Source organism: Myiozetetes cayanensis, unplaced genomic scaffold (genome assembly GCF_022539395.1).
Source record: "Myiozetetes cayanensis isolate MyiCay16 unplaced genomic scaffold, myiCay2020 scf16, whole genome shotgun sequence".
Taxonomy (NCBI): Eukaryota; Metazoa; Chordata; class Aves; order Passeriformes; family Tyrannidae; genus Myiozetetes; species Myiozetetes cayanensis.
The window spans coordinates 5,043,086-5,067,361 of record NW_026087270.1 but is presented as its reverse complement, the minus strand read 5'-3'; the positions used below and the strand labels follow the sequence as shown (position 1 = coordinate 5,067,361).

The window sequence follows — 24,276 nt, the reverse complement described above, 5'->3', positions numbered from 1 at the left end:
CACCGGCCCCTCCGGCCAATCGGCGCGCGGCGCGGCGCTCGCGCTCGGCGGGCCAATGGGGAGGGCGCGGCGCGGCGGCCGGGGCGGGGCGGCGCGCGCGGCGCAGTCACATGACCGGGCGTCGGTGGCGGGGGCGGCGGCGGCGCGACCATGGTGAGGGTGAGGGGGCAGCGGCACCGGCACCGCGCCGGGGAGCGGCCCGGGGGACACCGGGGGGCACGGACAGCCCGGGCCAGCACGGCCTGGGCCCCGCGCACCGCCCTGAGCCGCCCCGCTGGGCCCGGCGGGTGCGGGGCTGCGGAGGCCGCACGGTCCGGCCCGGGCAGGGCGGAGGTGCGGGCTGGGCACTGGGCCTGGGGCCGGTCCCCGCCCCGCCGCGTTCGGCTCGTGGGGGGCGCAGGGGAAGTGGGGTTTTTGGTCGGGGTGTTCTTGTTGCTGCACCGGCGGGCAGAGTTTCGGGCTGTTTTGTCGCGCTGCCCCTGGGATGGAGCCGGCGTTGTGTTTCTGCCGCTGCTGGGCACGTGTGCCCGGGCTGTCCCTCCAGCCCGCTCTGCTGACCCTTCAGAACTGCTGCCCCAGGCTGCCCTACTGAACTTCTTTTCCGTCAGGAAAGGTGGTGTCGCATTGGCGGGCCCAGCTCATTAGTGCTGTTGGGCGCAAATGTTGGTGTTTATGAGGGAGACACGGAAGGTGTAGCCAGATGGGGGTCGGGCTCTTCTCCCAGGCAAGCACTGACAGGACGAGAGGACACAGCCTTAAGATGTGCCGAGGAGGCTTAGGCTGGACACTGGGAGGAATTTCTTCGCAGAAGGGATGATTAAACATTGGAATGGGCTGCCCAGGGAGGTGGCAGAGTCGCCGTCCCTGGAGGGGTTTAAGGAAGGACTGGACGTGGCACTCGGTGCCATTGGTCTGGTTGACAAGGGTGGTTATTGGCCACAGGTTGGACTCGATGATCTCGAGGTCTTTTCCAACCCAGTTGGTTCTGTGAGTCCTGGAATTTCCCCATGGAAATAACATTTGCTGAGAACTGCTTTTCATTCTTCAATGAGAATAAGGAGATGATCGGGTTTCCTAGCAAAACTCAAGTTGTTAGTGTGTCTTCAGTGTCTTCTCTGTATTTAATATTCAATACAATTTTAAGCAGCATTTGCTGTAACCATCATGATATGTTAATTAATCTAAGTGTGGAATATAAATATTACTAGCAGTATAGGCAAAAAATAACTGAATGCTTTATAAAGAAGGGATTGTGCAGCTCTTGGGCTTTTGGAACAGGCTGTTTTTAAAGTTTTATTTTAAGGTTGGTATCAGATGAATCCTGTATCCTGGGGGGGTGGTATGGGCAAACCCTGTAATGTTACTTAAAGTGGAATGGTAAATACTGAATTGGGTGATGAGAAATGCTAAATCTATGTAGACAGTAGTCTCTGTCCCCCACATCGATATTTTGATGATGTGTCCCCCACATCATCGTCATTGACTGAGGAACGACACAAGTTTTCTCTGCCTGTCATTTCCATGAGAATTGGCTTGAGACTTGTCTGGTTCATGGCTTCTTTCTAAGAATAGCTGATATGAGGTGATTCAATAAAAAATAAACTTACAGGTATTAAACTTGGGATAATCCCCTTTACCAAATTAGGCTCCACTGCGATTTCCTATGGCTGAGCTTGGTTTAAACCTTGAATCTGAATGCTTAATAGGACTTTGGCTGGTTTTGATCATCCCCTGAATAAAAACTCCATCTCTTTGATAGTCTAGGGGCTTATGGCTTCCTGCCTCAGTAGGTTTTGACATGTGAAAAATGTTTTGGTCTCTCTGGTTTGTCTTTGAGCTCCTGTACTGTGAGATATAATAGAGGTTCTGGGGCCCTTGGTGTTGCAGAGTAATGCTTCCTGTATGGTATCAAACACCTATGCTGCTTTTTGTGTGATAATTCTCCCAGTGCCTCCCACGGCAGTGCATTGTGTGCACCCAGGCTTCATCTGCAGGCTGGCACTTGTCCCAATCCACTTCCATACCTAACCCATCTTCTCTCTTGGGCAGCATTAATTTTGAGTGGCTCAACAGTGATTGATTGGTAGGTAGTCTTAATAACATGCAGCTGGGAGGAGGAGGCAGGAAAACCTCCTTCGGTAAATCTCACTTGTTGTGGTATTAGACAAGCATGTGAGCAAACCATAGTGTCATGTTTGGAGTAGGCTGTGTAAGCACATCAGTTATCTAAAGGAAAGGACTGTGGAGATTAGATGAAAATGCACATTAGAATGGAAGCAAAACCTTCTATTCTGTGTTTATACTCTGCAACTGCTTAAGATACCTGTGTGTCAGAACGTGAGCTGTTTGGTAGCTTGACAATCTCACTCCAGCTCTGCTCAGTGTCAGTACTGCAAGGCAGCAGATTTTTACGTGGAATAAGTCAGCACACTGACCCAAAATAACAATCAGCTCTGGAGTGTAACTCAGTGTCAAATATAGAACTAAATAAGACTCTTATCAAGTGTTCTCATAGAACTGAGCATTAGAAAATCAGTAAGTTGTACACAAGAGGTGTCATGTTTGCTGTGTATGTTCAAGAGTAGTTGCTGTCATGAGGAAAGGCACAGGCCAGAACAGAGTTTGCTGCTGCTGTAATACACTTCAGTAATTGTTACCTGCAGGATAACTTGTATTACCCACTCTGATCAGCTGGTTTCAAGCTGTTTGGGGTTTAAAAAAAAAATTGTTTTCCAAAGCAACTTGTGGTTCACTGGCCTTGATTAAAAAAAAAAACAGCAAAGAAACAAAACCCGAAAGAAACAACAACTAAAAAAAAGCACACCAAAAACCCCCACCAAAAGGGAGCTTTCCTCACTCCCCCTCCAAACTCATGTGCTGTGTGTTTTGACTTCCATAACTTGCCTGTGGTAACTTAAGATAGCACTATCTTCAGAGCTGAGAAAAGGCTGTTGTCTCTTGTACAGAAACTGATGGTGCAGCTGTGGGAGGTTGTTCTTTGTTCCTTCTCCACTGCTCACTTGCTTCCTTGTGGCTTCAGAGGAGAAAAGGTTAGGGAATGAGTAAAGCAGAAAACTCTTCAACTCTCCTTTTTTCTTCAACATTTGCAGTGTATGTAGTGTGGGTAAGGCTCAGGCTTTTTTGAAGTCTAAATGGCTGCATAATTGCTATAAATTGCTTGTCTTGTCTTCATGCAGGAGTTTGTACCTTATTGTGCATGTACAAGGCAGGATATTCTGTGCCTTGGTTATGGAGTACTGCTGCTTTTGTCCAGTGTCGAAGTACCTTCCACTTCAAAGGCTTATGTTCAAGGTTGTTGCTTGTAAATGGGCACAGGACTCCACATCACAGTTGCTTTTTTGATAAAATAACACTTGAAAATACCATCTTGTGTTACTAGGTTACTAATTTAAGTGGAAGATAGAGAGCATAAACAGCTTTGCTCAGCATTGAATCTTTGTTCAGCATTGACAGAAGAACTATGTTCTAATTCAGTGTGTGCCCTGCTGGATGTCACTGCTGGGCTTTTGCCTTATCTCCACTTCACTTGCCTTTTGCCAACACATCCTCAAACTTCAGGCAGGTGTATCAGGATATGTGTGTCTTAATGTGATCTTGTGCATCACTTGATAATAACCAGGTTATGTTTGCAAATATCTCAGTACTGAAGCTGAAAGTAGCTTCTTTCTGAAGTCAAAAGGGTAAACTGGTAAATATGCAGACTTTGAAAGGTAAGAAAGAGTTAGAACTTACGTGGTGCTGCTGTTAAAATGTCTTCTATTCTTGCAGAAGTAAAGCTGCTATAAACACCACCTCAGGCAACACTACTGCTTCTGTTACATGCTTGTGACAGTAGTAGTAGATTATCTTACTGTCTGTGCTGCTATAAAATGCTCCAGTTGCCTTTTCTTTAGACACTGAAGTGCAGTACCCTTGTGGTAAAGACATCTTTGTTTAGACCAATCAATCACCTTCTCAGTCTTCAAATCAGAACAGATACAAATTTAATTTTCCTTCTCTTTCTTAATTCTCTGTATCTTTAAGAGATACCACAAGAAATTAACTTTTTTTTTCTGTAACACAAAAATGCTGCTGTTGATTAATTCAGTCAAGTACTGACTATGGTCCCAGTGCTCAATAGGGTGTGGGACCTGGCTGCTCAAACTGAGAGCAGAAAGGGAAGTACTGCCACAGTCTTCTGTTAACACAGACAGAATCTGATGTAAAGCTGACTCTGGTTCATTATAAATGGGAAGGCTCTGAAATTCCAGTTTTCTCCCAACTGCTGCTAAAAGGCAATGGTTAAAGTTTTGTAAGAAAATAGATACATCTGCTGAGATCATTGTTGGTATCACCTAAAGCATAGTCTCAAAGTTGTAGTAGCATTATGCTATAAGCAGCATGTTTTCACATCAGAAGTAAGAAACCAATGCACATGGAATCAACCAACACAGCAGATACTGTGCTGTTCAGTAAATGCTTTAACTTTGTGTTGCTGTTAAAAAGCCTTCTCTTCATGGCCCTACTTGTACAGTTTTATGTTGCTGTGGGCTGAAGTAATAGGTGAATGGTAAACTATCTATCACCTGGGCTAGTTTTCCAGCCTATTTGATGTTTTACAGCCTAAACTGCTCTCCCAGCACTTTATGGTCCCATGAACAACTGGAGATGGAAGAGCAGGGCTGGTAGCTGTGTGAGCTTAGTGCCCATTAGGGGAAGGGGGCTTAGGAAGCTGTGGATACCATTGGCATTGCTGAATTGGTTCTAGCTGTGCTTTCATAGAGATGTGTAGCAGTCAGAGTGTATGGCATCACCTCAGGGGTGATTTATCTTCTCCAAAGCACTGCTGTGGGTTCAGGGGACTGCACAGTGTGACCAATGTTCTGGCACAGACATAATTCAGCAAGTCTGTTCCGTGATGTTTCGGTATTGATTGTTGCACACAAGTCCCAGCACTGTCATTTGGTGTTCCTGGAAGGCCTGATCTGTCATGGAATAATTAAAGCTTAGCAATTACAGCAAACTTCTGCTGGCAGAACATACTTGCTTCACAGTTTGAGTTTTTCTAAGGGTTTGTAGCTATTGAATTGCCTGGGAAATAGGGTCATGTAGCCATGGTTGCTGCTTTTGCCTTATGCTTAGATAATTTTTGGAAGACCTGCACTTTGTGTGATTAATTATATGTAGAAAGGGCTTTAAGAGATGCAGCCACCCTAATTAGCAGACATGGCTTTTTCTGTTGACTAAATGGACTTCTTAATCAGTTACTGTGCATAGTTTGAATATTACTGAGGCACTCTGAGTCAGAAAGGTTGGTTGGAAGGAATCTTTGTCTTGTATGACCTTCTTCAAACAGGTTTGTCGCCTGTGTTGGATCAGATCAGCCTTGGTTTTGTCCAGCTGGGTGATTGAGAAATTTTAAGAGTAGAGTTTTGCTGCCTGTTAGGGAGTGATGAAGGCAAGAACAGTATTGCAGGGCACTCTGTGTGTGGAAGAGGATAGTGGGGAGATACTGTCTGTGACTCTTATTAGGCAGGTTTCAGTTGCAAAACAAGATCCCAGTTAAATATGGGGAATAACAGGGGTGTGCAGTGCTCCATAACCATTAAATTGGTGTTGAACTAAAAGTTGTCTATTTTAAAGATGACCTCAATTTTCATCTCACTTCTCAAAGGATACTTTATGGGGACTCCAAACCTGGAGTGTGTGGGAGTTGGTACTGAAGATACAGTTTTTTAAAACATTAGGGTGGTGTAATTCATGGCCTGCTATTTGGTTTCTGAAATGCAGTGAAAAAGAGAGGACCAGGAACCTTCTGAACACAGTGGATGGAGGAAACAAGTATAAATAGCTGAGAATTTACTGAAGCTGAAGGCTCAGAGAACCTGCTGTGTGAATTTGTCAAGACTAGAGAAGATGTAGTTGAAACACAACATCAGCGTTTTTATCTCTGACAGTATTTTAGAGAGACCATCTGAAAACAACTTGCAAGTCTGGGAGAGGTGAAGATGCTTTAATGAGGTGCTGAAGATTGAACCTTAACTGGAGGTGGATGGTGGTTTTTCCTTGTAAGGTGTTAGGAGGAAGGCTGAGAGCAGGTGGGGAAAGCACTGGGGGCTCTGATTTAAGTAAATTTGGACATCTTAGTGGATTCCTTCAAGGTGCTAATAGAAACTAATCTCAATCTGGTAGAGGGAAGGGAGCAGCTGCAGGGTAAGGTCTATTATAGCTGGATTGAGGAGAAATCTAAGGCTGTAAGCAATGGATTTATTTAATAGTATAAGAAAATGCAGTATGATCCTTGGAAAGTCAAAAGATATTGGAAGTTTCAGTTGAAGGTGTAGAATGTGCCTCTGAGGAGAGGCAAGAGAGTCACTGGGACAAGTAGGAAACACGAAGAGTTGTTGCTTCTCTTCATCTTTCTCTTGCCTTCTGCAAGTAGCTTCTCCCTTCCGGAAAGCACAAAGTGTACTTTATCCTTTGCTTATCTGAAACTCGTCCTGAATGGAATTGTGTGGCTCAGGCAGCAATTAATGGAGAACTTGTGACTTGTGAGCACAGGAGAGCATCTGTCCAGTGCCAGTGTGTGTGGTCTGGGCATTGCTTTGAAGCTGTGTGGGAAGAAGTTACAGCAGTGCTTCCCCTTGGCATAGTCGTCTTTGCACTCTCCTGGAGCTTTTCCTTGCAGGATACTTGCACAGGGTTCTTGACCTCTAAATGAGAAGGGAAAAGTTGACCCTGCTCTGCCCCCGTGGCTTTGCACTCCAAGAAGCAGTGGTGCTCCCAGGTTACCTGTAACCTGCCCTCAGGTTTCTGCAGGGTACTGGAACTTTCTCCTTACACATCACACAGCTATTTCTGACAGCTCTGGGTGGTCACACTGCACTGTCACTTGCACTGCATTCTAAACTGGGGGAACCCAGTTTTAGTCAAGTCATAAACAGCTTGATAAAAATAATTGACTTCTGGTTTGTTTTGTTGGTGTTTTTTTTCCCAGCCAACAACACAGCAATCTCCTCAGGATGAACAGGAAAAACTCCTGGATGAAGCCATTCAGGCTGTGAAGGTGCAGTCTTTCCAGATGAAGAGATGCTTGGTAAGAGTGGGACTTCAAAATGCAATGAAGCTTCTTGTCTGCTAGTAATAAAACAGTAAATCAATACCAATCTCTAATGCTGTGAGGAAAATTAACCCTTTATGTATCTTTGTGTCAGAGGCTTTGCAAATAAATGAGGCAGCTGCTCATTGAGAGTGAGCCTTGAATATTCTTTGAACATATCTTCCTGATTTTGCTCTAGTATTTGACAAGATAAGTTAAAAGATGTACCTTTATAATTTATGCTTGAATTTAAAAGAGCCTAAACTGAGAATAAGCAGTAACCAGGTTATTGTTCAAATTCATTTTATATATCGAACTGTATTATGAGGCTATTGTGCACCATACTATTGTTTTTTTCCACATAGTCTTTTCTTAGTATCAATTACAGACTCTGGGGCTGCTAATAAATTGCCTGCTGCATAGGATAAATTTTGTAGTCATTAACCGTAGACTGATGTGTGAATTCTTCTGTGACTGGAAAATACCATTGGCTAGTGTTGTGCTGAGATTTTATCTTGAGACTGTAGCCAGTGCAGGCAGATGATGTCATCACACATAGCCACCTTAGGTCTGAGAAGCCTATTTTTATTTGGAGAAACTGCTTAAAGTTGCAATGAAAACTTAACTATTCCCGTGTATTTTTATGTGGTTAACTAAGCTAGCTTTGTTTGCAGCCACATGACAGTAACAAGAAAGGTAACAGCTCTTCCAGTTTTGTACTCTGTGGAATGCTTTTGAAATTCTTGAAGTAGCTGTAGCTGAGCTTTTCACTCCTATCAGGGATTGAGTGACAATATAAATATACTAAGTGGATCACGCTAGCAATTCATTTTGTTCTCCCTCAAAACCTATTGCTGCTACTTATGATGGGTTTAAGAAGTATGCTTAGGTGGGAGATGGGAGGTTTGTGTTTATGTGTGTAATGCCAGGTGATTTATGTGCATCAGAACTGTAAGTTAGATGCAGCCTGATAAGCAGTGGCTTTCAGTAGGGTGTTTTTCATGGCTGAGAAGTAGGGGAAGAAGCTGATGGCAGTGTGCATTGCCTGTCTGCTAGAGGTTTCTTACTGAGATCTGAGCAAAGCAGCAGACCAGATTTGGAGGAGAGGAATCCATTCTGTTTTGCTTGCTGGATAGAACCTGGGAGGTGGGTAGGGATTGCTACATAAGCAAAATGATTTTAGATTTTTGTACCTTTAGTATTACAATTTATTACTGTAGCTCTGTCTTCACATATCTTATCGCCTTCAGGTGTAATGTTCCACTTAATTAGCCATGGGCAGTATATTAATTGACTAATTATATACTAATTGACTTAATTAGAATTGGTGCTTTCCTGATGCCTACTTAGTCTTTGCTTGCCTTTGAAAAAAAAGATAAAAGTGTAGATTGATAAAATCCTGCAGTTGCCTAGTGTTATTGCTAACAGACTATTCTCTCTTTCTTCCTCTAAAGGACAAAAACAAGCTCATGGATGCTCTGAAACATGCTTCCAACATGCTTGGTGAGCTGCGGACTTCCATGTTATCTCCAAAGAGCTATTATGAGCTCTGTATCCTTTGAAGGGGAACCTAATAGTTGAAATGTTGAATTGGGAATGAAATGTTCATCTGCTTTTGTTGACATTAATGGTATCTTGTCAGTCTCAGGTATTTACTAGCACTTTGCTCCTCAGTATTCAATTATCTGTATATATTGTAGGAGAATATATACTTATCTACTCACTATATAAGTTGATTTTTTTCTCTTTGGTATAAAGCAGGTGTTTAATGTCTCTCATATCTTCCCCTGGGAGGTTTCAGGAATCTAGGTCTAAAAAATCAGTTCTGTAAAACAATTCTGCTTGCAGGATACTACTGCAAAATCTGTAAAACCAACTAACTTTTGCCCTTCATCATTATCTTAGCTTCTAAATGAGTCAGTGCCTTGATGTATTTACTTTGCATACTGTGGTCTTTGAAGAAGAGGAGCCTTTTAAAGAGACTTGGGAACAGAATGTGAATATATTCGAATACTAATTTCTCCATGTGGGGATGACAATCTTTTGTGATGCATAGTATGCTGTCAGTTTAATACTCTGTTCAGTCACATTCATTTTTGCAGTTTTGATTTAGTAGCTTGGGGTTTTATTCCCTTTTCTAATACGTTAAAAATTATGATTGAAGGTTTGGGGTTAACTTTGCACAAATATCCCAGTAGCAGTTACTGGTTCAGAAGTGCTGCCTGCTTGGGCATGGTTATATTTGGTACAACATCTTTCTTCCTTGCTGTGGATGAGCAAATTACTATGAAAATTTGTTCAAGACATTCTAATTTAAGATCCTTAACTGTGAGAAAAAGACATGGCAATTTCTGATGAGCTGCACTACTTGGAAGTCTACCTGACAGATGAATTTGCCAAAGGAAGGAAGGTGGCAGACCTTTATGAGCTAGTACAGTACGCAGGAAATATCATTCCAAGACTGTAAGTGTGTATATGCTAGTGTCTGGTTTTGTTTGTTTTTTCTGTTTTTAACTGGTGGGTAGTGCTCAGGCTCTGGGTTCAGGGATTGACTCTGCCTTCTTGCTTGACAGCAGGAATTCAGTTTGCATTGGTGACTAGTATTTCTGCTATCTTGAGTGGATTACTGTGAGACTTCTGAGATTAGGCTGAGAGTGCAGCTGCAGAAGGTCAGTTCTTCCTGTCAGTGTGTTGATTTTGCACATGACCAAGATGGAAGCACTTTAATCTTGGAATAAAGTTGGCTTTTGGGTAAATAGCTGGTCAGGGGAGGTTAACCAAGTACCACACTGTGATCAGTGAGGTTGACTTTGTATTTATTAACTGCTTCTATTAATGTTAATGAATGAACCTGTTAATGAACTTGTACCTGGGGGTCTAGATCTTAGATTCTCACACGCAGCAGATACCTCATAACCATCTGCCTCTTCAGAGAATAAGAATTGTGAGAAGGAAGCTGGAGATTTCTGTAACTTAACCCTTAGAATCTGTGTTTCTGAATATATTTTGTTTAATGCCAGAAATGATACTGGAAGCACCTGGAAAGCTTATCTTTATATGTGTGACCACTGGGCTGCAGAACATATTTGAGAGAGTCTGTCTTCGGACTTGGATTTTGATTGGTACCAAAGTTTTTCATTCCTGACCTTATGTTTATGCCAGGAAGAAGCTTTGGACACACCAGGCTGCACCTTCATGCAGTTTATGGAGTTTGGCTAATGCCTACCATAGTGTCTTACCCCTGTGTGCCATGATTAGAGTTGTCTTCCTGCCTGCTTGATGCAGACTCTAGTTCTCCCTGGGGAACATTTCTGATGCTTTCCTGGAGGTTCTGTGCACATCCATGGTGAGGCAGAGGAGCAGGCAGGGAGAGCTGAGGCCTCTAAACCAAGTACGTGAAGGTTCTGAGCACTGTATGCTTTTAAGCTGAAGGAGTGTCCAAATATACTGGAGCATCAGTCCTTTGTTTCTCCCATATTCCTTCTGTCTCTGGCCTAAAACAGAGGTGCTGAAGGAATGAACTCAGACCTGTGGGGTTCTGAAGAGCATAATTCCTGTCCTGCTGGACTACAGTGTGAAAGAGGCTTAGCTGCTTCCCCATCATAGATCACTTACCTGTATGTGCCAGAGCTGTTTTGCAGCTTGGTGGAATGCTGGCAGTATAGACCAGCTGGTCTGGGAGCATTCAGAACTTTGTGCTTGCTGAGCATTTATACATTCGAGGTATCGAGCACTGTAATGAGGTCAAGTGGCTGTTCTGACTTGCTGTGTTCTGTAACAAAGGAGAACAGAGTTGAAAGCTGACTCAAGATCCAGAATCTTGGGACCTAGATGATATTTTATTGCTTTTTCTGTGCTTTGGTAATCCTGCCAGGATGCAAGAAAGGAACTGTTGCCTTTAAGTGTGATGATGTTACTTTGATTTATTGTTTGACTCTGTGCCTTTTGCAGGTATCTCCTGATAACAGTAGGTGTTGTCTATGTCAAGTCATTTCCACAGTCCAGGAAAGATATTTTGAAAGACCTGGTGGAGATGTGCCGTGGAGTGCAGCATCCTCTTAGAGGCCTCTTCCTTAGGAACTATCTCCTGCAGTGTACCAGGAATATCTTACCAGATGAAGGCGAGCAAGCAGAGTAAGAAGGATGGGCTATAACTTGGTAGAATTATTGTTGTTAACAGAGCATATTTAAATTTTCTGTATAACTTCCTTCAGATTTGAGAGAAGTAGAGACTTGACAGGTGTTTTGTCCATTAAGAATTCCCTTGCAGAACAAAGGTTTCTTACAAGTGAGGGTATGAACCTTTCTTATGAACCCAGATATCCCATCACACACTTCCCCACCCTCCAGCCTTCTTAAAAACTCTGTTTACCAGTGGGTGGAAGGATGAATACCTCTGACAAGCTTTTCCTGTTCTTAACCTGTTGTCAATTGCAGTGAAGAAACCACTGGAGACATCAGTGATTCCATGGACTTTGTGCTGCTGAACTTTGCTGAGATGAACAAACTCTGGGTGCGGATGCAGCACCAGGGCCACAGTCGGGACAGGGAGAAAAGGGAGCGCGAAAGGCAGGAACTGAGAATCCTGGTGGGAACAAACCTGGTTCGCCTCAGCCAGCTGGAAGGTGTCAATGTGGAGCGATATAAGCAGGTGGGATGTCTGTCCATCCTTTCTGACTAACTTTTTCCAAATGAAACTCGTTTGGACTTTCAGATGAGCAGCTGGAAGTGCTGAACGTACCTGAACTATGCTAAAAGTTCAGTAGTCCTGGTACTTCTCAAACTCTTCACCTGAGGAAAAGTTCTGAGTACTAATGAAGGTCTGCAATGTGTTGTGAGGCCAAGGACATGAACCATGCATTTTTACTATAAGTTTGTGTGTAACACTGACAATTAATTTTAAAACTTTCCTTGTTGATTCCCACTTTACTTGAAGAACAGGGAGTCTGTTTAAGGGGTGTGTACATATATAGCATTCTGTGGTAGACTTTAAAAGTGATGAGGCTATGCTTCCCAAAGCATTCAAGAGAATTGTTATTACATGAAATGACAGTGAAGCAAATATATTATTTAAAAGTCTGTCCCTTGGAAGTTCTACCATATAGCTATTGAAAAGGATTTTGAGTGATGCAGTGGTATGTGCCAGCAAAGATAGTAACACTGACTTACTGAATCAAAGCTTGCATAATGTATGAAATGGACAGATGTCTGAGACCAGTAGATTTTTTTTCTCTGAAGGATGGAACTTAAGAAAAGTGTGACTTTTTATCAGAAAGCCTTTATGTACAGAATAAGCTGAGAACTGTTAGAAATTCCACTTTGCCTTGATTGAATGCATATATAAACATAAACTTGTGAAGTAAATGTAAAATCACTGCAACACTTTTGGTCCCTATTCCAGATTGTTCTACCAGGAATACTGGAGCAGGTTGTGAACTGTAGAGATGCTTTAGCTCAGGAGTACCTCATGGAGTGCATCATACAGGTGAGCTGCTTAAATTCAGTTGCCGTGATGGGACACAGGGACACCTCTCTACTCTTAGTCAGATTCAGGCAGCTTTCACATCTTCCTCATGAACTGGAAAGCTTCATCACTAGGACTTTTACACAGTGGCTTGTCCTGTATTTTTTACCAGATGGGCAGAGGGGACTTGAATGCATTTTGTGCTCCTTCTGTTGCAGAAGCTTGTAAGCATCTGAGCAGCAGTGCCTGAGTTGTAGTAGATAGCTGGGCCCTCAAGTTACCCATTTGTCTTACATCTCTTCCTTCATGCATTTACCCAATCAAGGTCAGCTTCATAGGCCAGACTGTATTTACTATGTGGCTTTCTGCTTTACAGTTATTCTGTTGCGTTTTACTGCTGTGTGTCAATGGGCAAATTCAGTTTATAACTTGATGACTATTGATCTAAAACTTCAGGTTTTCCCAGATGAATTTCACCTCCAAACCCTGAACCCATTTCTCAGAGCCTGTGCTGAGCTGCACCAAAATGTGAATGTGAAAAATATAATTATTGCTTTAATTGACAGGTGAGTGACCAAGGGGGTGGAAATTGGCTCAAACTTAAGTTTGTGTTGTGCACAAGCAGATGATAATTCTTTGACTATTTGAATGTGTTTTAATTTGTGATATCACTTAACTTCACTTGTTTCCATGTCTTTCTATCAGCTATAATTCAAACTGTGAAGAACATTATTTCTATAGCTTCTGCTCTCTGGACTCTGTTTTTACAGCTTCCAATGAAACCTGCTTTATGAACTGATTAAATCCTGTAACCAGATTAAGCCAGGAAACAGCCCATTTATTATTGACCAATTTTGTTCCTGAAGTGGCAGCAGTGTTCTACTTTGACAGCCATATCAGTCAGAAAACTTGAAGATCCCAATGGCTAAACTGTGCATCAAGGATACTTTACCTTGCAGTTTTGATTAGAGAACATAACATAATACCTCTTCAGAAAGGAGCTAGTAAGAAATGGAACTACCTTCTTAATTCTTAATTCTTGCCACTAGCATCCTGCCTGTTCTCCCAGAAGTATGTTCTTTCCTGTGGAGGTACTGCTTGCAGTGAATTCAACTATGGGGGGGAAATCCTGGAATCACTGGGGTTGGAAAAGACCTTTAAGATCAAACTGAAGTTTTGATTTATGTCTTGAAAGGAAGCAACATAGACTATCAGTGACTACCTGCACTTTCTTACTGCAGACACGAAGTGCACTTGCATGGCTTGTGGAAGCCTCAAAAAAGCCTCATTTTTGCATCTGCACACAAACATGTGCCTTTGCATATCTGGTCCGTGCACCAATGGATGGACCTCGGTTACCGTGGGGATCTTGGGTCCCACTGGCAATCAGCAATTGCCAGGATTACCTTAACTCCTCTGGTGTCTGGAGATGGAACATGTATACCGAGCATGACTGGTATAACTTAAGATCTTGAACTTTTTGCTTACCAAGTCTGCAGTTTTTCTCCTGGTTATGTCAAATTTATTTGTTCAAGACTTTGGTTTTATTGGAAAAATCTTGCAGTATTTGTCAGAGAAGCGGTTCAGAGGAGGTGTTCACAGGAGTTCATTGGTTTACTTCACTTTGCTGTGGCTGAGAATTTTTGTAATTTTGTCATCTTTTAAAAAAAACCAAACAAAACCAAAAACCTAAACAAAACAAAAATAGCAACAAAAAAAACAAAACTCCAAAACAAACAAACTACAACAAGAAAACACCAACCAACCAACAAAAAGGCAATAAACCCCCAAACAACCCAGATCCCAAGAAGCATTGCCTATAGCAACCTGATTTTTGAGACTGTCTATCTTGAACCTACTTTGAACAGAGATCACACGATCTTTTGCCAGGTTCTTACATTACAGTGTTGCCATATCATTTTTGTGAGAAGGTTTTTGTAGTGTAGCTTCTGCTGTCATGTCTGCTCTGAGGACTTAACTTACTGTGGAGGTAACGCCAAAGTTTCTCTCTTCTTACTGTTAAAAGCACCAGTGAGTGACTGACTGGCAGTGACCCTGCTGTCCTCCCAGACAGGGCAAGGGCAGAAAGGTGGCAATGTGATGGTTATCTCTGTAGTATGGCAACTTGTGATTGTGACTGTAGTGTTACTGCAAGTGTTGGAGGAAATGAATGGCTCTGTCCTTGGAATCCATGCATGTAGGGAGGGTGTTGCTCTTGTGTTTGGACTGGAGCTGTAGGAGCAACTGCTCAGTGTTTCAGTGTAGTGTAGTTAAGATGGGAAGCTGCCCCATGTAGGTAGTACCTGCTGGCATTTCTCATCTTCGTTTCAGCTGTTGTGGTTTAATTGCATCTGAACGTCACTGACTACTGAAGAAACTTGTGACAATTTTGTCCTTATTCCTATGGGGCTTTCCTGCTAAAGGAGCCTTTTTGCAAATAGTCTTGCTGCTTTGGGATCTTTTCTTGCCTTACTAGACCATTCATGGCTTTTAATTATGCTGCCATGTGCCTGCAACTTGTTCTTACTCTGTAGCGTGCTGGCCTTACGCTCTGAGCTGTTGCCAAGAAAAGCTGCTCTGTCCCTTTGAGAAAAGGCAGTGATTGTTTCTGATGTTAGGAAGTCTACGTCTTACCACCCTAATGAAATATAAGATAAATTCAATGTCTCTTTTTCCTGGCAGTCAAGTTTTTGGCACCTCAACCTTTTCTTACCTGTTTCTGTTTCAGACCCAAAGTTCATTCAGAATCAAAGTTTAGAAACCCTATAAAAAATAACTTAAAAAATTTAATTTGATGCCTTTTCCTACATACTTTTATAGTTTTTTGTCTAATTCAGAGTAGAATAATCTCAACAATTAGCAAGTCAAGACATCAGTGCTGCTTTAGCAGCAGCTTTAGTAAGGTGCTAGCCTTCCTGTAGCGATTCTTCTTATCTTGTATCTCATTTCTGCAGCAATGGTGGTTGGCATGACTTTGTTCCCTTCCAGCTAGAAATACCTCTTGTCATCTCTTGAGTGCTTGCTGGCCAGAAATTGCTTGCTTTTCCACTCCCCCTCCTCCCTCCTCCCAAAAAAGGTGTTCTTCTCCACTTCAAGTTTACTTTGTAATTTGTTCTTTACGGACAGTGGAAGTCCCAAACATGTCAGTCAGTCTTTAGAGACAAAGCATAGTTAAGTCAGCTTATTTCTTCTGTGGCTTTTTTTCGCTCTGGAGACTATTTTGTGGTGACTGCTATTGGGTGTCTTAATTTCAGTAATATCGCTGAACGAGTTCAGGATATTTGCTCTTCCATCAACCTGCTCTATGCCTCTTTCTCTGCTGGAAAGAATAGAACATTTGCTTCGAGCTGAAGAACACTGATTACGAATGTCCTTGTTGCTCCTTCTTCACCTTGCCTTTTCTGTCAGACTCTTTTCCAGGACTGATAGATACCAGACTCAGATGCTCGTAAAACTTATGACTTCCATTAATTTCCTTTTTGCTTGTAATAGAGCTTCCAAAAATACCTAAAGGATTTGCTTTTTCTGCCAGTACCTCTTTCTGGTCTGTATCTGAGGAGTGGAAAAACAGTGCTGACCAAGCTGCTTTCCTTGCTGTGTCACCAGGTTAGCTTTATTTGCACATCGTGAAGATGGACCTGGTATCCCAGCAGATATCAAACTCTTTGACATCTTTTCACAGCAGGTTGCTACTGTTATACAGGTATGCTGGGTGTTCTTGCATGCAGTTTGGGGTATTTTTTTGCAAAGTTATGTGCATTTGTATCAGCTTAGCGCTGTCTTGAAATTTCAGTCTCGACAGGACATGCCCTCAGAGGATGTGGTGTCTTTGCAAGTTTCTCTCATTAATTTGGCTATGAAATGCTACCCAGACCGTGTTGACTATGTCGACAAGGTGTTGGAGACAACTGTGGAAATATTCAATAAACTTAATCTGGAACAGTAAGTAAATGTCTCTTTGAGTTCTCTTTGGCATGGCAGTCAATAACCTAAAATCTGGAGTTGTGCACTGCACCACATTTGGTGAGATAGCAGACATGCTTTGGATGTGTGAGATTACTGCTTTTGGGCCAGGCTGTAGACAATCATGATAAATTGCTGATTAACTGCTCACCTGTGCATAAATCCCACTGTGCAGCTGCACAGCTACACAATGTGTATGCTAAGCTGTGTGCAGTCATTATCCAGGCATCCCTTGTAGCACTCTAGAGCTGGATTTGCAGCCACAGTCTCTGCTTCTGCTATCAGCAACTTAAACATTGTTTTTTGCACTGTATGTCCCAAAGAACAAGATGTGACTTGTTTTGACACTTTTATTTCCTTTCTCCCTAGCAACAAGTTGCTTAGTTGTTGTGGGATACTTCAGAATTGGTATTGTGAGGCAGGCTTTAAATCTGTCTACATGTGTGAACTATTGATTAATTGTGAGTTTTGCATATATTTTCTTTTAGTATTGCAACAAGCAGTGCTGTTTCTAAGGAGCTGACCAGACTTTTGAAGATTCCTGTTGATACTTACAACAATATCCTGACAGTTCTGAAACTAAAACATTTTCACCCACTCTTTGAATACTTTGATTACGAGTCCAGGAAGAGCATGAGTTGTTACGTGCTTAGCAATGTATTGGACTATAACACAGAAATTGTGTCCCAAGAACAGGTATGGCATAAGTTGACTTGAAATTCTAGGTATTTAAAATAGCATTTGAACACCTGAAAATACATACCAAGTGACTTCATGCAGGGCATGCTTTGTTTCCCAGCCTGTGTGCACCTGCCTCTCCACCTGGGCACTGGCTTTATCCCACTGGATAATTCCTCCTCACGTTCTTAAATGTCTTTGCACATCTTACCTAACCTAGAGACTGCTTCTGGTCTTACCCAACCTCAGCCCTGACACTACTGCTGTTAGGTTTTAACAGAGACCCCGAGTCTCTTTAAAACTAGGCCTGCTACCTAAAGAGGGTTGGGTGGTACTTTTGGCATCTGAATTTCCTCTGCACTGCTGTGCTGTCCCATCCCACTTGTGCCAAGAAGGACCCTTCTTCAGGGAGTAAGGCACATATGTCTAAAGCATCAGCACTATGAATGCCTGTTAAGATGTTCCCAGTTGCTGTCAGCTTCTGCTTGTAGACTACTCTGCTTTAAACAGAGCTTCTGTTGCCTTTAACAGGTTGATGCTATCATGAATTTGGTATCCACGCTGATCCAGGACCAACCAGATCAGCCTGCTGAAGATCCTGACCCTGAGGACTTTGCTGATGAGCAGAGCCTTGTGGGAAGATTTATTCACCTTCTGCGCTCCGATGACCCTGACCAGCAGTACCTGGTATGGGACTGGGGGTGCTGAGTGGTTGTGCTCTGACTGTCACTTCTTGCATTATTGACTCTCAAAGGCTCAGGGGAAGCTGGGAGCTGGGGCATAATGAAAAACTAAATGAGGGGGAAAATGGCAAAGGTCGCATGTGTGTCCACCAGAATGTGGCACTATAGTTTAGTTTCGTGAAATTTGGTTTCTCTCTTTTACTTTTCCCACAGGTGCTGTGAGAAGGAATGGTCTTTTTTGCAACTTCCACTGAGTTGAGGACAGAATGTATTGATGTCGTTATTAAATGCGAGCTCAGGCAACTTCCACCTGGCTGCACAATCCAAAATGGATCTGCAGTTAATATAATGCAGCAAGTGTTGCCTAACACTTATTAAACAGCTCTGGGGAAAGTTCAGGCTGATACCCTATAAAAAGCTAGAGAGACCACACAAATTTAATTCAAATAAAGCAACTTTAACTTAAATTCAAGTCCCCCCAAAATACTTTAAGTTATCTGTTGATAACATCATGTCTTTCCATAGAGATTAAGTTATAGATGCAAATAACACTCCTCTCTTAAGAATTCTCTAAGCTTACAGTGCTTCTGTTTCAGATCCTAAACACTGCCCGGAAGCACTTTGGTGCGGGTGGGAACCAGCGCATTCGTTTCACGCTGCCCCCGTTGGTTTTTGCTGCGTACCAGCTTGCTTTTCGCTACAAAGAGAACTCCAAAGTGGTAAGTTGACCTCTTGGCTGCTCTGGTATGCTTGATTTTTTGTTTGGTTTCAGTATGCTAACACTTGATGCAGAATGCTAGTGGTTTATTTGTGTGGTTTTTTGTGGTTTTTTTGTTGTTTTTTTTTTTGCTCAAGGCATATTTTTGCTTGAGGTTTGAATGCTTTCTAATCTCGTGATTTTTATCAAGTCATATTAAAATACTTTGGCACTTGAGAAACAGTGAAGCAGAAATTGGCTTTATTCATGAAGGTGACTGATTATGTACTTTTGCTGGAGACCAGACAAGTGATGGCATGAAACTGATTTAAATCTGGATATTGAAATTCATCAATTTCTCACTTGTAGCTATGCTATTTTAATGTTTCTAAAAACAAGTGCTTTTTAATAGATTAACTTACACAGTAGTTGCAAAAGTGCACACTAAAGCAATGACTTAGCCATTTTGGCCCTTTAATGCTTTCTGATGGAGATTGTTAGCTTAAATGTTTATTTCTCTTATTGTGGGGAAATAAGTTTAATTGCTGTTGATTAAAATACTCTTCAAAGTAAAGGTTTTAATATTCTCTCCCGCTTCTGGTTGCTCCAGACTGAGCAGAATTTTTCTCTGCTTCACTAATGAGGCTTTTGCTCAGTTATGTTCAAAGCAGCTCTCGTAGCTGCAATTCGGTGTAGGCTTCTGAGGAAGGTTTCTATGAGCTGGTAGGAAAAATGGGGGTGAAATTGTCATAACTTAGAAATACGTTGTGAAGACCAGTGAGGTCAGCACAGTACTGCTGGGGCACTCATTACTGCTTCAGTAAACAGGTGATTGGAGTGACATCAGAGGGCAGCAGGCTGGAGCACTTAACAGATCTCAGTACAATTCAGGTTCTCTTTTCCTATAGCAATACTTTTTTTCAAGCTTTTACTTGTTTTTCTTCTCTAGGATGACAAATGGGAAAAGAAGTGCCAGAAGATCTTCTCGTTTGCTCATCAGACCATCAGTGCTCTGATCAAAGCAGAGCTGGCAGAGCTGCCCCTCCGCCTCTTCCTGCAGGGAGCACTGGCTGCAGGAGAGATTGGCTTTGAGAATCACGAAACTGTGGCCTATGAATTCATGTCCCAGGTGAGTGTCCAACTGCTGCTCTTGGTCTCATGTACTGCCTTTAATTTGACTGGGGTGGGATTCCTGAACACTGAACCATCCAGTGTGATTAAAACACACTAAATTATAGACAGCTAACGCTGCTGGGTAGAAAATCCTCATCTTCCTTCTTGCTTCCCAGGCTGCTGTGGAGCTAAGCTCCATTGCTACTGGTTTGAGTGCTCAGTCTGACAACACGTGGCATGTTGCAGTGCTGCCTCCTACTCCTGTAGTTGATTCACTGGAGGAGTGTAGCTTTCTCAACATAAAATGCTCCTTCACTGCTTCTGTCTCCCAGCTCCTGTTATCCAGCTGGTATTGCCCTCACCACACTCTTTGGATGTTCTCTAAAATTTGCAGTGTTCACAATTGCCATGTCGGGCTTTGCTAATTAAAATCATTTCACTGAAACCTATTATAAACTACCCTGAAAATCCACGTGAACTTGTACCTTGGTCTTAAGCCCTGCTTACTGCAAAAACCTTCCCCTCCTCCCCATCAGTTAAAGAACTGATGTATTTCATGTTATCCACGTTGTAAGCTTTGTCCTAATCTTTCCTCTAATGCTGCTACTAATGCGTGCTTTTAAATGGAATTGCTGATGAACTCAGCCTTTGCTACTGCCTTCGATCAGTTGCTGTTGCAGCTCCATTCTGAAGAGGAGAGCAGCGTCACAATCATGTACTTTGTATTAGAGATACGGATCAAGGCTTTAGTCTTGTCTTGTCTCTGAAGATTCTTCATCCATGTAGCAGCAGTGCAAGTGCTTTTCTTACCTCCTCTATCATCACTGACCTACCACTCAATTTGTGCTCTGCTGTTTTGTTTGTTTCAAAGAACCAAATCCTCTTCAGGGATTATTTCTGCTACTTAAGTTCTGTATCTCTATCTTTATATGTGGAATCACATTTGTTTCCTGTGACTACTTGAATAGTATTTCTTTAAAACTTACTTCTGGTCTGTGGATTTAACTTGATTTTGGCACTCTAAATTAAAGATCTTTCTTCCTGGCTGAAGCTTTGAACAAATGTAAAGCTGGACAGTTTCCTGCTGTGCCGCTAGCAGGTGTGATTTTTTTTTTTCTGATGTGTTCTGATTGAGTCTTGCTTTCTCCCTTGACTAGGCCTTCTCTCTATATGAAGATGAAATCAGTGACTCAAAAGCACAGCTGGCTGCAATCACCTTGATAATTGGGACATTTGAGAGGATGAAGTGCTTCAGTGAGGAGAACCATGAGCCTTTGAGGACTCAGTGTGCACTGGCAGCATCCAAACTCCTGAAGAAGCCAGACCAGTGCCGGGCTGTGAGCACTTGTGCCCATCTGTTTTGGTCTGGCCGAAATACTGACAAGAATGGAGAGGAGGTAAGAACAAAGTGACAGCAGTGTAGCACATCCTACCTCAGTAACAGCTCTGCCTTTCTTTTGAAGACACTTCTAAAGTCGATGTGATGTAGATTTGGTTGGAATATATGCTCATATATGAAGTTCTTAAATCTCAGTGCAGTGTGAACTGTGTAAATACCAAAAGGGAGAAAACTCTAAGTACCAGGCAAGCTTTTGAGTGTCAACTAGTTTAAGACCGTCTCCATTTTGCATGTGTGTATTGCAGTAACTGTGTTTGCATGTGAACCACTAAACTTCCAAGTTAAAGACACAAGTTGTTGAAGGTAAAGGTAAAAAAAAGTACTGTTGTTCCTCAGGGCTTGTCACATAAGCTGTTGTCATTATAAAGAGCAGTGTTTGCGATGTGTTCCTCAAAGTATGCCTTATTGTACATGTTACAAAGTTAATTGATATCATAACTGAAGGCTTTCAACAATTGTTCGTGCTACTGTCTGATTTGAAAAAGAAATCTAATACTGGTGAGCTTTCAATGACAGCTTGCTCTGCACAGTTTGTGTGGTTTTGTGTTTCTGTGGCAGACCCCCAGGAAATGCCATATGTTGCCAAGGGAGCGGATACTGGAGCTCCCTGAAATTCTTTTATTTCTTGTAACTCTTGGGTTCTCCCTGCTAGCTTCATGGAGGAAAAAGAGTGATGGAATGCCTAAAGAAGGCTCTGAAGATAGCAAATCAGTGCATGGACCCTTCTCTGCAAGTCCAGCTCTTCATAGAAATTCTGAATAGATATATCTATTTTTATGAAAAGGAAAATGAGGCGGTGAGTGGAAATCTGTTCTCTATTGCATCTTTTTTAAACTGCATTTCTTTAAGCTCTTTAGTTATGCTTATACCCCAAATCATGGCTCTTCAGCCTACCCTGTAATCTCTCACGAGAGGCACAAGTTTTGCTGTTTAGAAAACAAGAGTAGTCAATTCTTGATATACAAGTAAAACTGTGGATTAAACTTCATTCTTCTTACATGGGGGGAAAATGCCAAATATGGGAAATTTAGTTATGAACCTAATATTGTGAGATTTGGATACCTGAAACGTGTATTATATCAAAACTTGCTGGGACTTAGATGAGATGCTTAGATGATATTACCTTACTGACTGTACAGAAACAATTAAGAGTGCACGGACAGTCTGATTATGTGCATCATTTGTTGACAGCTTTTTAAATTTGCATTGAATCCATTGGAAAGAAATGCAGTGGTAGCAGTTACAAAGCTATCAGGATAATGATTTCAGTTCTTCACATTTGCTTGGATGGGGGAACTTCCACAAAACTGAAATTGGAAGGGTCCTGTGAGGAGTAAGAGAAGGCAGCCCCCAAGAGTTTGTCTGCATAGTCTTACCAATGGTTTGAAGAACTGACCAGTACAAATAGTTCAGGAACAAGTCCCTTAAAACCCCTGTCTGTGCACTTGTACGCAGGTGATGTTGATGACTCCTGTTCTGTGTTCTGTAGGTGACAATTCAGGTTTTGAATCAGCTTATACAGAAGATCAGAGAAGATCTCCCAAACCTTGAGTCTACTGAAGAAACAGAACAAATTAACAAACACTTTCACAACACACTGGAGCACTTGCGTCTGAGGAGGGAATCACCAGAATCTGAGGGGCCAATTTATGAAGGTCTTGTTCTTTAGGTAGACACTCACTGTACCTGTTTCCATTTACATACTGTATGTTTTTTTAAGATAGATTCCTAGGTTGTGCCTTTCAGAAATGTCAAGTTAAGTTAACGTTCACGTGTTCAGTCTGGCACTTCAAACACTTGTGTTGAGTACTCTAACAAATTTGAAAGGTTGGACCAGCAACTACAGATTTCATCAGTTAGCATGGCTGAAACTTCCTTTGAAATCCATGTGACATGGTAGGGCTCTTTGGTTCTGATTTCTCTTCTGTCTGTTCACTGTTGCTTCTGTAGCACTAGAGCTCTAAACTGGCAGTGACTGTCACCTGAAACTGTGTCTGATCCTTACAGAGCATCAGATTTTTGGGATTATTGTATGTCAAATTCTGCTTGTGCTTTTCTTTTAATGCAAGTTAAGACTAAGTGTAATATTTTTCCCTAAAAACTAGAATATATTAATGCATGTTTGGAGAGTTTTAAAGTACCATGTTCAAAAACAGAAGTTATATTTTGCATATTAAGGCTCTGTGACATTCAGTGAGGGCCAGTACTGTGCACAGGGCATATTTATCAAGATAATTTTGTTCCAAATAGTATAAAAAATAGAGAAATTGCAATCTATATAGATATGTATAACCTTCATTACTGTAAATTTAGGGGAAAATGCATTACACAAGTTTATTCAGTATCATGATTTTGCACCAGTGGAACAATAAAGTTGCTATTAACACCTGTTGTTTCATGTCTCTTCAGAGCCCACTGTTGAACCCAAAGCTAATGTTGAACGTTTTGATAAGAGTGAAAGAACTTCCGTTTTGTAGGGACAGAAGAATCAAGGCGAGTTAACCAGGACAAGCTGGGAGGCTGCTGGCACTTCTAATGAGAAGTTTATCATTCATACCAGTATTGTTCCAAGGGATGCTGTGCTGATGTGTGTTCATGTTTGAGAGTGCTTTTATCACATACCTTGAGGCATAAAGAATCCTCCTGGATTCTGGGCTAGAGAGATTAGTGGCAATTAAACAGCAGTGATGTAGGGAACTCAACATGGAGCAAGTGCCAGTGACAGCTCCTCTGAAACTGGTCTGTCTGTGGGTTCATGCCAGTTGCTGGAAGTTTTGATGTGTCTGGTTTACTTTTTATTGAACACAGTGTTCTAAATATAACAGATTGAATTGCCTTACTCCTCGAGTGACCACTAAAAATGTGTCCTGGCTTGACAGGATAGTAAAGGAGACTTTGGTGTGACTGTTCAGTAATGTTTTCTGAAAAAGGCAAGTAAGATCGTAGAAAACAAGAATTGCAGAGTAGACAACAATTAGATAACTGATATACTGATGAATAAGTCTGGCTTGGAGGGGAAGAGGAATGGAGAGATAATCCAAGGGCTTTACTTGCCCAGGGGTACAATTAATGCTAATTCCAAGATCTTAACGTTGCTCTGTATCTGTTGATGCTGTTCCTCTGAAGAGAACTGTTAAGCTATTTTGTTTCAGCACATCCATAGCAGACATGATGATCATG

General features: G+C 42.0%; 1 protein-coding gene across 2 annotated transcripts; it reads left to right on the top strand.

Moving 5' to 3' along the window:
• The first annotated feature begins 98 nt into the window (after positions 1 to 98).
• VPS35 (VPS35 retromer complex component) lies at positions 99 to 23,482 on the top strand. 2 transcript variants are annotated; one of them, XM_050311143.1, is made up of 17 exons: positions 99 to 153; positions 6,998 to 7,096; positions 8,554 to 8,650; positions 9,439 to 9,562; positions 11,051 to 11,233; positions 11,537 to 11,750; positions 12,501 to 12,584; positions 13,020 to 13,129; positions 16,170 to 16,266; positions 16,357 to 16,505; positions 17,015 to 17,222; positions 17,736 to 17,891; positions 18,484 to 18,606; positions 19,534 to 19,713; positions 20,855 to 21,094; positions 21,749 to 21,892; positions 22,586 to 23,482. In XM_050311143.1, the coding sequence occupies exons 1-17, from the start codon at positions 151 to 153 to the stop codon at positions 22,763 to 22,765; spliced, it is 2,391 nt and encodes a 796-aa protein (XP_050167100.1). In that variant the 5' UTR covers positions 99 to 150; the 3' UTR covers positions 22,766 to 23,482. The 2 variants fall into 2 exon arrangements, with proteins under 2 accessions (XP_050167100.1, XP_050167099.1); XM_050311142.1 differs by having other exon boundaries at positions 125 to 159.
• Positions 23,483 to 24,276: the final 794 nt, after the last annotated feature.